We start from the raw sequence: 14,280 nt of genomic DNA, 5'->3' as shown, positions 1-14,280 counted from the left end.
TAACCTGTGCTGGTCAAGGAACTGTACTTGGTTTGGCCTTAATTATTCATGCTATAGACTTTTTGCTGGAGAAGAACACTGTAGAGATGGAGGTCACTGGTCTTTTACAATTCTTCCTGGTTCTGTAGTAGGAGTTTCACATTTTAGAGAATTGTGAGCTTCTATGTAAAAGGTGCAGTTTTGCCTTCAAGGGAAGTGCCATGTGTCATAAATAAGAATCAGCCCTGAGAAGGACTCAGAACTCTCTCTCCTGTTCTCCTTAGGGCATCAATTGAAGAGAAATATGGCAAAGATCTGCTCAGCCTCGCTAGGAAGAAGCCATGTGGACAGTCTGAGACCAAGTAGGTTCCATGTTTCTTTCTGGTTTCCAGGTTGTCTGATACCACTCAGGAGCCCCGTCACTTCATCAGACAGACCTGGCCAGTAGGGTGAAATGTGTTGGGTGAAAAAAATGTTTACTTTTTTTCTTGTTTCTAGTTGTGAAAAACAGAAATACAGAAAGAAATCTAAAATGAACTATGAAGCCATAACTCAATATTTTCTAAATTTTCCTTTGAAGTCCTTTTCTGTGTATACTTTTTATAGGTAGAATTATGCATAATTTTATGCTAGAAATTCAGTAGAGTGTATTATTGTTTTGTATATATATTTGTATATGTGTACATATTGTATGAAACACATAGTTTGTAATTGTTACGAGAGACTGTCTTTGCATCATTTCATAGTTCTCACCATTGATGTGAGGATTCTGTACCTCGATTATTCATTCTTCCATCATTCATTGAACACTCTTGAGGATACAGAGATGTCCAGACATGGTGCCTGCCTTGGGAACACAGTCCCTCATTTGCAAGGCTGACTTGGGCAATCATATGGGATCGCAAATGTAGATGGGCTTCAGAACCGGTTTACTATCTTTGTGTTGATATGTCATGTCTGACTCTGTGTGACCCCATGGACTGTAGCCTGCCAGGCTCCTCTGTCCGTGGGATTCTCCAGGCAAGAATACTGGAGTAGGTAGCCCTTTTTTTCTCCAGGGATCCTCCCGACGCAGGGATCAAACCCACATCTCTTGTATTTCCTTCATTACCAGGAGGATTCTTACTCTTTGCTGTCACTATTTGAAATTCTTAGTGATTTATAAACAAAGAATGGCACATTTTTGTTTTGCAGTGGGCCTCACAAATTATGTAGATATTCCTATGCACGTGGAAACTTCTAGATTCCTTCCATACGTAGCATACTGAGGGAGACTTGGGGAAAATAGTTTAGGCAGACCTTTGCAGATCTCTGCAGATGTAATCGTACCTCATGCTGTCGTGCACACTGTTTTGTGCTGTAGACAGCGGCAAACCTGCCTTGAGGTCTGTGTCTGCTCAGAGGCAGTATTGGGGCAGACAAGACATTGCCCTTCCCTTTCTCTTCTCTTGATCCTAAGACACGTACACCTGCACCCGCACACCCACTCATCCCAGGTTGCAAAGTACTGGATTACGGAGGAGGAGGAAAACATTGGGAGATATTCAAAGTATTAATAGTTACATAAGTCTTAAAAAGGGGCCGCTGCATCTGTGGCTCAGTCAGTGGTAAGGAATCTGCCTGCCCATGCAGGAGACTCTGGTTCAATCCCGGGATCAGGAGGATCCCCTGGAGAAGGGAAGGGCAACCCACTCCAGTATTCATGCCTGGAGAATTCCATGGACAGAGAAGCCTGGCGAGCTACAGTCCATGGGGTCACAAAGAGCTGGACCCAACTGAGCAACTGAGCATGCTGCAAGCCTTAAAAAATATGTTACCCTCAGACATAGGACATTAGTACATGGAGAATTTTTTGTTGATTATATTATTTGATTATATTATTTATCTTTCTGATGTTTTAAATGTAAAAACACACTGAAAATTAAAAAGGCAAACATAATGAATGGCTGTGAATCCATCACTTAAACTTAACAATTATTCATACACATCATATTTTCTTAATGTAATTTTTTTATGAATTTAAATCTGGAGTCAACTAGATTTTACTAGTAATTAGCCATATTTATAGACCCAGATAATCACAATGGTGTGATCATTGACCTAGAGCCAGACATCCTGGAATGTGAAGTCAAGTGGGCCTTAGAAAGCATCACTACGAACAGAGCTAGTGGAGGTGATGGAATTCCAGTTGAGCTATTCCAAATCCTGAAAGATGATGCTGTGAAAGTGCTGCACTCAATATGCCAGCACATTTGGAAAACTCAGCAGTGGCCACAGGACTGGAAAAGGTCAGTTTTCATTCCAATCCCAAAGAAAGGCAATGCCAAAGAATGCTCAAACTACCGCACAATTGCACTCATCTCACATGCTAGTAAAGTAATGCTCAAAATTCTCCAAGCCAGGCTTCAGCAATATGAGAACTGTGAACTTCCAGATGTTCAAGCTGGTTTTAGAAAAGGCAGAAGAAACAGATCAAATTGCCAACATCTGCTGGATCATCGAAAAAGCAAGAGAGTTCCAGGAAAACATCAATTTCTGCTTTATTGACTATGCCAAAGCCTTTGACTGTGTGGATCACAATAAACTGGAAAATTCTGAATTCAGAGATGGGAATACCAGACCACTTGAACTGCCTCTTGAGAAATCTATATGCAGGTCAGGAAGCAACAGTTAGAACTGGGCATGGAACAACAGACTGGTTCCAAATAGGAAAAGGGGTATGTCAAGGCTGTATATTGTCACCCTGCTTATTTAACTTCTATGCAGAGTACATCATGAGAAACGCTGGACTGGAAGAAGCAAAAGCTGGAATCAAGATTGCCGAGAGAAATATCAATAACCTCAGATGTGGAGATGACACCACCCTTATGGCAGAAAGTGAAGAGGAACTAAAAAGCCTCTTGATGAAGGTGAAAGAGGAGAGTGAAAAAGTTGGCTTAAAGCTCAACATTCAGAAAACGAAGATGATGGCATCTGGTCCCATCACTTCATGGGAAATAGATGGGGAAACAGTGAAAACAGCCTCAGACTTTATTTTTCTGGGCTCCAAAATCACTGCAGATGGTGACTGCAGCCATGAAATTAAAAGACGCTTACTCCTTGGAAGGAAAGTTATGACCAACCTAGATAGCATATTCAAAAGCAGAGACATTACTTTGCCAACAAAGGTCCGTCTAGTCAAGGCTATAGTTTTTCCTGGGGTCATGTATGGATGTGAGAGTTGGACTGTGAAGAAGGCTGAGTGCTGAAGAATTGATGCTTTTGAACTGTGGTGTTGGAGAAGACTCTTGAGAGTCCCTTGGACTGCAAGGAGATCCAACCAGTCCATTCTGAAGGAGATCAGCCCTGGGATTTCTTTGGAAGGAATGATGCTGAAGCTGCAACTCCAGTACTTTGGCCACCTCATGCGAAGAGTTGACTCATTGGAAAAGACTCTGATGCTGGGAAGGATTGGGGGCAGGAGGAGAAGGGGACATCAGAGGATGAGATGGCTGGATGGCATCACTGACTCAATGGACATGAGTCTGGGTGAACTCCGGGAGTTGGCGATGGACAGGGAGGCCTGGTGTGCTGCGATTCATGGGGTCGAAAAGAGTCGGACACGACTGAGCGACTGAACTGAACTGATAGATGAAACTCTGAGTTCTAGCGTTGGTCATTGTCACAGACATGTCACTGTTTCTAGGCTCTTTCAGGGGACAGATTTTATTTTGTTTATTATTTATTTATCTATTTGGCTGTCTTGGGTTTTAACTGCAGCCAGCAGACTCCCTAGGTGTGCTGCATGACCTAGTTGCTCCCTGGTATGTGGGATCTTCGCTCCCCAACCAGGGGTCGAACCCATGACCCCTGCATTGCAACACATATTCTTAACCGCTGGATTACTGGGGAAGTCCCAGGGGACAGATTTTAAAAGCTTGAGTTCATATTGATATGTCTAATTCAAATTTAATTTATAATTCACTTCTTATATTTTATATTTATTTCCTCTTAACATAGAAAATCTTGGTTCCTGACAACATTATCATAATTATTGGCTTTCTATGACAATATATATTAAAATGTTTCAAAATGATATTAATACAGCTACTAACAATGAAACTTCTGAATGAAACATTTCTTTACAGTGCTTTTTGCAGTTCCTCTTGCAGTTCCTCTTGACCTTGTATACCACTAAGAATATTGTTTTCTAAGGTCACTTATGGAGAAGGCAATGGCACCCCACTCCAGCACTCTTGCCTGGAAAATCCCGTGGATGGAGGAGCCTGATAGGCTGCAGTCCATGGGGTCGTTAAGAGTAGGACACGACTGAGCGACTTCACTTTCACTTTTCACTTTCATGCATTGGAGAAGGAAATGGCAACCCACTCCAGTGTTCTTGCCTGGAGAATCCCAGGGATGGGGCAGCCTGGTGGGCTGCTGTCTATGGGGTTGCACAGAGTTGGACACGACTGAGGCGACGTAGCAGTAAGGTCACTTAAAATACTATTTTCTCTGTGTGATTATGTAAGCAGTTTCATATACAGTTAAGTTTGTTTGTTTTAAATGTTCAGATCACATCAGATCAGTCGCTCAGTTGTGTCCGACTCTTTGCGACCCCGTGAATCACAGCACGCCAGGCCTCCCTGTCCATCACCAACTCCCAGAGTTCACCCAGACTCATGTCCATCGAGTCAGTGATGCCATCCAGCCATCTCATTCTCTGTCATCCCCTTCTCCTCCTGCCCCCAATCCCTCCCAGCATCAGAGTCTTTTCCAATGAGTCCACTCTTCACATGAGGTGGCCAAAGGACTGGAGTTTCAGCTTTAGCATCATTCCTTCCAAAGAAATCCCAGGGCTGATCTCCTTGAGAATGGACTGGTTGGATCTCCTTGCAGTCCAAGGGACTCTCAAGAGTCTTCTCCAACACCACAGTTCAAAAGCATCAATTCTTCAGCGCTCAGCCTTCTTCACAGTCCAACTCTCACATCCATACATGACCACAGGAAAAACTATAGCCTTGACTAGACGAACCTTTGTTGGCAAAGTAATGTCTCTGCTTTTGAATATGCTATCTAGGTTGGTCATAACTTTCCTTTTTCTTGCATGATTTAGCTTCATGTTTTTGAGTATGTAAAACATTTCCATATTCACATGTCAGACCTACATACTATTAGGGTTAGGTAAGTTTCATTCAAGGACAGTTTCTGTAGTTTCAAGGAAGATTAGTTTCTGTAGTTTCAAGGAAGAAGGGGCCAAAAAAAAAAAAGAAGAGGTCAGTGGATCTAAAGCCTTGTTTATCATAAAGAAATCATAAGTCATTTGGAAAGATATCCAAAATGTTTTTAGGTGATGTGAGGGAGAATAGCCATGTTCTCTCACATAGTATTGCTTGGAAAACATATTTAGCAGAATGAGTCTGATGCAAAGTGGTATTTCTTATATTCTTGTGTGTTTGATTTATAACTTGGTAAATTTTTCAAGAGACTCTAGCACCAATCTCTTCTGTGAAAAAAGCTCGTCAGTTTTCCTTCTAAGAATTTCTCAGAGAGGAAGGTGAATAGGATATGAGACCTGCAGACTATAATTCCAAGGTTGAAGTGAAAGGCCTTTCAGGTACTTCTGGTTTTGTCACCTCCAGGATGCTCTTTAGGAAGATTTCCTCAATGAACGTGCACAACTTTGCTTGTTCAGGGCCTAGGTAGGATTTTTTTCTGCCTCATTGACCACTTTGAGAGACTTCGTAGCTTCTGATGGGCCCTTTTAGGGTTTAAGGCCAAAGTGTTTGTAAGAGTGGCGGGATATTTTCTCTTCCCACAGTTAAGGAGAACACCTGGGAGGAGAGGGCAGGGACACTGTGAGAACATCATCCCCAAGGTCCACATTCACTCCTCGGATTGTTGTCACCATCTAAACACGAGCAGCAATGAAGTGATGCTGCAGGACAACTGCTGCTGCTGCTGCTGCTGAGTCGCTCAGTCGTGTCTGACTCTGTGCGACCCCAGAGACAGCAGCCCACCAGGCTTCTCCGTCCATGGGATTTTCCAGGCAAGAGTACTGGAGTGGGGTGCCATTGCCTTCTCCGGCGGGACAACAAAGCTGATGACAAATAGAGAGAGTTTGGGCTGCTCTATTAGTGGCCTTTTAACCAGTCACTTAGGCTGGGGGAAAAAGTTTAGACTCCGAACAGACTTCATCTCTGTCACTTTCCAGCTCCACAGCTCATTATGGGGAAAGACTTCCAGTTCTATCTGAGGCCAAGACCAGCTTTCTCTCTCACTAATTCCAGTCATAAGTCTGCTCTTGAGTGAGGCTCATGCATCTTACTGGACCAGTTGTGCGTTTGTTTAGACACAGACACTTTCTGGTGCATTTTCCTTGAGAAATTGTATCATAAGGCAGGGAAAGTGTACAGAGACTGTGCAGTTAAAGTTTTTCTGCTTAACGTGTTGGTAATAATTGGGAATGTTTATATGAGAAAAGGCAGGGCGACATAAGGACTCTTTGTTTGAGGATGAATAAGCAGAATGGGAAAAATGAGGTGTAGTTAAAAAGAAGGGGCCAAAAAAAAAAAAAAAAGAAGAGGCCAGCCAAAAGATACAAGGCTTTTTAGTTTGTAAGACAGCAGAACTTGCCACCTACATGTATATGTGTAGAATACAATCCGTGATCCTACGCTGTTGTGGCTACGGGCTGGGACCATGACTTCACTTAGTCCCATTTCTTCTTGAGTGGCTGGAGTGATCCCAGTGAGGTCTGCATTCGTGAGGGCAGTGATGAGCAAGAGAATCCCAAGAGCCACTTCACCTCAAAAGGAAGCTTGTTAAGGAAGTGTAGGACGGGAAGAACTAAAACCACGAGCAAGGGGAGCTATAAGGGAGGAGGAGCCATGGGAGACAAGGGAGGAAATTGAGAGAAGGTATGAACGCTGAGTCATGGTCTTCTCCACAGAAACTGTGAAGTAAGAAATGTGTCTTGTTTTAAGCTGCTAAATTTGTGGTAGTTTGTTCTTCTGTGATAGAGCACTGTATTCATGACTGTCTCTTCCGTTGAGACTCTTAAGTCTGTGGCAATGTCTGTCTTGTACCACTGAATCACCAACATCTGACACCATGCCTGGCCCATAGTTTATGTGCAATAAACATGTGAGGACTGAAGAATGGATGGAAAAGGAGGTGATCGGGAATCCCTCTTTTATTGGCTTTTATCCATATTTTGGGCTGGATGAATCACAAGCTGGAATCAAGATTGCGGGGAGAAATATCAGCAACCTCAGACATGCAGATGATACCATGGCAGAAAGTGAAGAGGAATTAAAGAGCCTCTTGATGAGAGTGAAACAGGAGAGAGAAAAAACTGGCTTAAAACTCAACGTTCAAAAAACTAAGATCATGGCATCTGGTCCCATTATTTCATGTCAAATAGAAGGGGAAAAAGTGGAAGCAGTGACAGATTTTATTTCACCGTGGACGGTGACTGAGGCCATGAACTTAAAAGATGCTTGCTTCTTGGAAGGAAAGCTATGACAGACTGAGACAGTGTATTTAAAAGCAGAGACATCACTTTGCTGACAAAGGTCTTTCTAGTCAAAGCTATGGTTTTTCCAGTAGTCATGTATGGATGTGAGAGTTGCAGCATAAAGAATGCCAAAGAATTGATGTGTTCAAACTGTGATGCTGGAGAAGACTCTTGAGAGTCCCTTGGACTGCAAGGAGATCAAACCAGTCAATCCTAAAGGAAATCAACCCTGAATATTCATTGGAAGGACTGATGCTGAAACTCCAATACTTTGGCCACCTGATGCAAAGAGCCAACTCGTTGGCAAAGACCCTAGTGCTGGGAAAGACTGAAGCAAATGGAGAAGAGGGCAACAGAGGATGAGATGGTTAGATAGCTTCACCAACTCAATGGATGTGAATCTGAGCAAACTCTGGAAGATAGTGAAAGACAGGGAAGCCTGGCATGCTGCAGCCCATGGGGTTGCAAAGAGTTGGACATGACTTAGCAACTGAACAACAAAAACAACATCCATATTTCTAATTATCATACTTTAAGGAATAATTTGTATCATTATGAGAAATGGATCATAACTCCTATATTATCCTTGGGGAAAATGAAGCATAAAGAATTTTGGCATCTGGCTCTACCCAGATGTACAGTAAAGCATTTATGATGCTTGGGCCTGGGACTGAGGGGCAATAGAGAGGAAACTAGACTGAAGAAGCATTGATCTTTTGTTGTCTTCTCAAGCTCATGGGCAAAGATCAGATCACAGGCTATCAGTTAAGATGTAGGCTGGGAGAAACATGCAGTGGCATTATAATAAGGTTATACAGCCAATTTCCAGAACTGAAGCTATACATGTGCTTTTATTTTTTTTTTAGCACCCTGAAGCGAGCCCTTGAAGTCTTCAAGCAGCGTAAGTGATTCCTTAAAAATGCATTTGCTGTCCTTGGTGAGCTCTGTGTTTGTCATCACAGCTGCGTTTTAACTTGAACAGCTCATACTGGTTTAAAAAATAAAATAGAGCAACTTGGTGATAAATAGCCCTTCAGAGCTGAAATGAGTTGGAGAACTGTCTACACCTGCACTTCATGATGTGCATTTGACTCATTTCAGGCAGTGGTTCTCACACTGGGAATCCAGGGTGAGGCCCTGGCACTGGTCTTCAGGGGGTCCTGTCCATTTCTAGCATTCCCTGGGCCTGTGACTCAGAGTTTAAGGCCTTTAAATTTTCTGTCCTTAGTGCCTCTAAGCTAAGGACTTTAACATGGCACAGTATGTGCTTAACATGTTTCTGTAGCTAGTTGAGTGGTGCTAGATATCTTTCCATTTCATTTCATATAGATCTGCCTCACTCTTATATTTAACGTTTTTTATTCTACAAAATGCCATGTTTCCTCTCAAAAAGTGGTAAATTTCCCCCCACCCGCAGTACTGTTTTTTTCCCATGCTTGCCAATACCAAGAATGTTCGAACTTTAACAATTTTTTTCCAAACTGAAGGATAAAAAGTGATATATTTCTGGATTTTAAAAATTTTGTGTTTTTTTTCCCAGTAATTTTAAGGCTGAATATGTTTTCAAATGTTAACTGGCCGTTTGGCCAATCTTTTTAAAAATTTCATGCTTTTCAACCATTTTAAAACCCTGGAATATATATATTTATTTTGATTTGAAGTTCTTTTAATATAGCTATTTACTCTGTTGTGTAAATTGCAGTTTTTTTCTAGTTTTTTGGGTCTCTTCTAACACACACAAGTTCAAAATTTTTTCTTAGATCATATCTGTCAATCTTTCTATCTTTGATGCCATCTATAATTTGTGTCCTTGGAACAAGAAAAGTAAAAATTTCAGTTCTTCTATTAGAAAGGTAAGTCATGCTCTTTACAAAGATCTCAGAAAATAAAGGGAAAAATACCAATAATCATTCTATCCAGAGAGAAATTTCTTACAGGCTCATGAGATGTTAGAGATGGGAAGAACCTTAGAGTCCTGTAATGAGAAGTAGGATTGAATTTGAAATTGTAGTGGGTTTAGTACTGTGTGCTAGCATGCAAGCTCCATGAGCTTCTCCCCTGCCTTGGGCACACACCAGGTTAGTGCAGCTCATGGTGGAAAGCTGCACTAAAGGTTTGCTGGCTTCAGGGTAATGCTGGGTATGTGGAGGGGCTTAATAAATGTTGATGACCAAGTGAAGCAGGTTAACTTTACCACGTGCCCAAGAGTTCTGTCTGTATTTTAACTTTTTATGTGGTTTCTTTGATTTGAATTCAGACATGTGGGGTTTGTTTTTTATTCTTTTTGCAGAAGTAGACAATGTGGCACAAAGTCACATCTACCTTGCACAGACTTTAAGAGAAGAAGCCAGGAAGATGGAGGAGTTCAGGGAAAAGCAAAAGTCACAACAAAAAAAGGTTAGATTTATGTGTTACATGGTTTATGCGGTTGGGTTGGGTTTATGTGTTATATCTTACATGTATTAACATGTTGCCTTTCTTCCAGCAGAAAACTCCAGGCTTGTTTTCTCATTGAACTCCTTAGCTCAGCTCCCAATCTCAAGCGTCCACACTCGTCTTTTAACCTATGAGATTATTTATCGGGAACCATGTGGGCACTCAGTCTAGACAGGGATGCCTCTGTGCCCATTTACATGCTAGGGCAGTTCTTTTTTAACTTGTTGCAAGAATCAGAGGTCCAGCTTGCTTTCCTGTTCTATCTGCTGCCGCTGTTTAAACTATGACTGGGAAGGGGAAGCCCTGTTTTCATAAGGGTCTAGCACATCTAAGGTGGTGGGTTTTCAGTTCACATTCCTCCTCCTGGTCAAGGTGATATGGATGGGTAAGAAGTGGAGGGGGCTCAGTTCTCCCTGGAGACCAGAATGTAGTCCAACTGCCCTATTTTACAAATAGGGATACAGAGGTCCTGGGAAATTCAAGTCCTTTTGGCTTCAAAACGGATATTATACAGGCTCTTTTTCCTTGATGGGCAGGAGGTGGGAGTGAACAAGAGTTAATAAAACTGGCAAACATTTAGGAAGTTACAAGGATCAAGACAAGAAGTGCAGATTTATATTAAAGTGTTCCTTAGACTAGACCAGCCTCTGTTTTGTCTCCCTTCCATTTTGGTCCTAAAAGATTTGATTTTTCTGGCTGTGCCGAGTCTTTGTTGCTGCAAGGGCTTTCCTAGTTGTGTTGCATGGCTTCTCTCGTTGTGGAGCGCAGGCTCTAGGGCCCGCAGGCTTCAGCAGTTACAGCTCGAGGGCTCTAGAGCGCAGGCTCAGTAGTTGTGGTGCGTGGGCTTAGTTGCTCCAAGGCGCATGGAATCTTCCCAGACCAGGTATCGAACCCATGTCCCTGCAAAGGCAGGCAGATTCTTATCCACTGTGCCACCAAGGAAGTCCCCACAGAACTTTTCTTTAATATCTGGTCTCCAAGGTTAGCATGAACTTCATGTGAGAGAGAAACTCTTGCCTAGGTAGCATCTGAACACGCCCACCCAGGTCTCTCCAGACAGCTCTGCATGGACTTCTTGGCAATCTTTCTTCATCCTGGCCCTTTACTGTCTGGAAGTCATTGTCTGCAGTGTATATATCCAGTTAACAGCTGATTTTACCCATGCCTCAATCCCAGCAACTTTGCCTGTGGTTCTAAATCAGAGTCTAATTCCAACCTCCCTTGTGGCGACCTGACATTTGGAGTGGGCGGAGGCATCTTAAGGGCCTGACTACCTTCTATATACTGTCATTTCATAAGCTGCCCTGACAGCTGTGCCTCTTCTCGGAAGGAAGGGTAGAAACTAACAATTAAGGAACACCATGTTGGGTATTTTCAGACAAATTCAAGGTTCAAGTATCGGGTTTGAGGGTCACATCTGGCCCAAAGTATATGTGTATTACACCCATCTATCTATTGGATGGTCAGACTCTTTATGTCTGCCATTGCAAACCCTGCCTGTTCTCCAGCGGGTTTACAGTTTTTCAGCCTTCGACAGCCAGGGTCTGTGCACACATGATTTCCACTAAGAGAAGAAGAGACTCGTTTCCTCACAGTCTTAAGTGCCCTTGGTTTCAGGGAGAGTTTTGTTAATTTTGCAAGGCTTCTGAAACTTCCCTTCCTCGTAAGTTACAAAGACCAAGTTCTCGCAGCTGGAACTATTTTGAATTCTCTTAAGCAACAGCGAAGCCTGGGCTCATTCCACTGCAGTCATCAAAGTTCTCCACGCTGTGTGCTCTCGACAGCAGGAAAACAGCTTCTGAGCTTTCTTTGCCAAGTCCAAAGTTTATTCATAAATTTACAGTTACTTGTATCACAGTGAACTATGGGTTGTTCCACTTCTGTATTTAGATACTTTGGAAAAAAAAAATCAGACTTTTAGAGACTATGTGTCAACGTTAACTTCTCATTTTCACTAGTCAAACCCTGCACATGTTGGTCTCTCACTTCTTGGAAACTAAGCCATTTCCGTTTATCAAGGAAATCCGTCAGTTGGTTTCTTTTAGTGAACTGGGTCAGGGGAGGTATGGCTGGTAGAACTTTTCAGTGAACTAGCTTATAGAACTAGGAGAAGGCAATGGCGACCCACTCAGTACTCTTGCCTGGAAAATCCCATGGACAGAGGAGCCTGGTGGGCCGCAGTCCATGGGGTCAAGAAGAGTTGGACACGACTGAGCGACTTCACTTTCGCTTTTCACTTTCATGCATTGGAAAAGGAAATGGCAACCCACTCCAGTGTTCTTGCCTGGAGAATCCCAGGGACGGGGGAGCCTGGTGGGCTGCCGTCTATGGGGTCGCACAGAGTCGGACACGGCTGATAAGACTTAGCAGCAGCAGCAGCAGCTTATAGAACTAGTTTTCTGAGGGTGGTGACAAATGCTGCTGTGGCCATCCCTCCCCCAGAGCATAGAGCTTGGCCAGAGAGACTGATGTGACAGTAATCATGTCGGTGGAATGAGCCTTAAAAGATAAGAAAGTGAAGCTGCCAGCTGAACCTGCAGTGGGACACCTAACCTAACTGGTAGGTCTGGGGAGCCTCCTGGAGGCAGTGACCTTGAAGCTAAAGCCAACAGAGTGAAAGATGGTATGAGTGAGGGCAGAGACAAAGAAGGTTCTCAGCCCTGGAGGTGGCAGGCAGGGAGGGATCTTTGGAGCCACGCTCAGGAGGTTTGACGTTTTAGGTGCTGAGGTGCTTTCCCAGCCCAGAGCATCCTAAGCTGAACAAAGGAAGCACGTGGTCAATCACTCTGTCTTCTGGTGCCTACATTATGCTTTACTGTCTCAACTAAGACAAGGATGATCATGGCAGAAGGCCCTGTGTCGAGAGCGAGCTCCGAAGAAGGGAACCTCCTTGGTCACATAGGTTGTCACTTCCAGTTTTCAGAGTATAGTCTGAGTGTAGGTAAACAGACAAACAGACTATTCAGCTGCTCAGTCAGCAATTTACTGCAGGCCATTATTATACATCTCTCCTTCCTTTTCCCCTTCCTCTTGCCTCTCCCCACTTGATAGCATGCAGGGCTGTGGCTTTGCACCATTTTGTGTTACTGACAAAGCATAATCAAATTTCCAGTAGAGTCAGTCTAAACAGAAAGAATGAGTCCTAGAAGAAAAACATCCCTAAGGAGCCCTGGAAGAGGCTCCCTGGTTGTCCAGTGGTTAAGGCTCTGTGCTTCCACTACATGGGGCACAGGTTTGATCCCTAGTTGGGGAACTAAGATCCTGCATGCTATATAAGTCCTGAAAGAGAACTCATGACTTACTGGGGTTACCATGGAAAGGCCACCTTACAAGTGAGTATGGACATGAGGAGACTTAAATCAAGGTGGTAGCAGACAGAGCTGGACTGGGTGTCACTGAGTGGTCTTGAGCTATAGCACTTTGTGGGCTCCAGGGATCACACCAGTTAGGTTAGAGCTAGACTAGCTGCTAAGATCCTGCTGATATACAAATACAGGAATCCTTGAAGCCAGAGAGAAGAATGGCATGAAGTATAATGGAACTTTGTAGCCACATGAGAGGTGCATGATGCTGGTGTTACGTAGAACTTGGAGATAAGGAGGCCTGACTTGGGCCATAAACTATAAAATAATAACAGCTCCTGAACTGAAAGAATGGCACTGTGTGGATTTGGACTAGAAAGGACCATGGACAGACCAGCATTGCTAACTGATCTGCTCTGTGGAGCCTGGGAAACCAAGAAACATTATGAATAAACTCTGCCCTCCTCACAGAGGCACATAGGTGCTCACATGAGCCACACAGCTGTCTGTCTGCAATGGCAGGGATCTGCTTGGGAGTCATCCCCGTGGGGTCATGTTTCTGTCCTCCATTTCTTTAGAGCCTTAACCTTGTTTCCTCCTGGTCCTTCCGTTTCAGCTGGGCTGGGAGATGGGTGCTTTGTTCTCAGAGGGCCCCTTGGGGGCTCTCCCAAGGGAGTTTCATATATTCTACAAAGTTCATATCTGAAGTGAGACCATCCCAAAACATATCCAGATATCTTGAAAATCCATCCATATTTGTGCATTATGGTAATGGATAAAAACTTAGTTTTCCAGAAGAAAGAGACATATTTTAATATTCTTAGTATTATTTTGCATTATGTCATCTTGTACAAGGGCAATGCCATAACTCATTTTGTTGCATTTCTTATCTTTTATATACCCATCTGATTTTAGAGGGCTATCATGTGGTTAATGGTAGTTTTGGGTAAAGATTAGGAACAAGGACACAGGAGTCTGACTGTGTCCAAATCCCAACTCTGCTACTTGCTGAGAATATCACCTTGGGTGAGGTTACCCAGGGGATGGGGATGAGTACTCACAATC

The 14,280-nt window shown here is 43.3% G+C and overlaps 1 protein-coding gene across 5 annotated transcripts in view; it reads left to right on the top strand.

The window, feature by feature from the left end:
- Positions 1–14,280, top strand: part of PSTPIP2 (proline-serine-threonine phosphatase interacting protein 2) — a 94,538-nt gene that overhangs the window by 55,571 nt on the left and 24,687 nt on the right. For all 5 annotated transcript variants that reach the window (XM_086373357.1, XM_086373355.1, XM_086373354.1 and 2 more), the window contains 3 exons: positions 264–341; positions 8,344–8,378; positions 9,768–9,874. In XM_086373357.1, coding sequence (XP_086229483.1) covers positions 9,833–9,874 — 42 coding nt within the window. In that variant the 5' untranslated portion in view covers positions 264–341; positions 8,344–8,378; positions 9,768–9,832. The remainder of the gene's footprint in view (positions 1–263; positions 342–8,343; positions 8,379–9,767; positions 9,875–14,280) is intronic.

This window comes from Bos grunniens, chromosome 24 (assembly GCF_055505025.1).
Source record: "Bos grunniens cultivar Pamir isolate PY7600 chromosome 24, Bosgru_T2T1.0, whole genome shotgun sequence".
Classification (NCBI taxonomy): Eukaryota; Metazoa; Chordata; class Mammalia; order Artiodactyla; family Bovidae; genus Bos; species Bos grunniens.
This window is presented reverse-complemented; position numbering and strand designations above follow the sequence as displayed.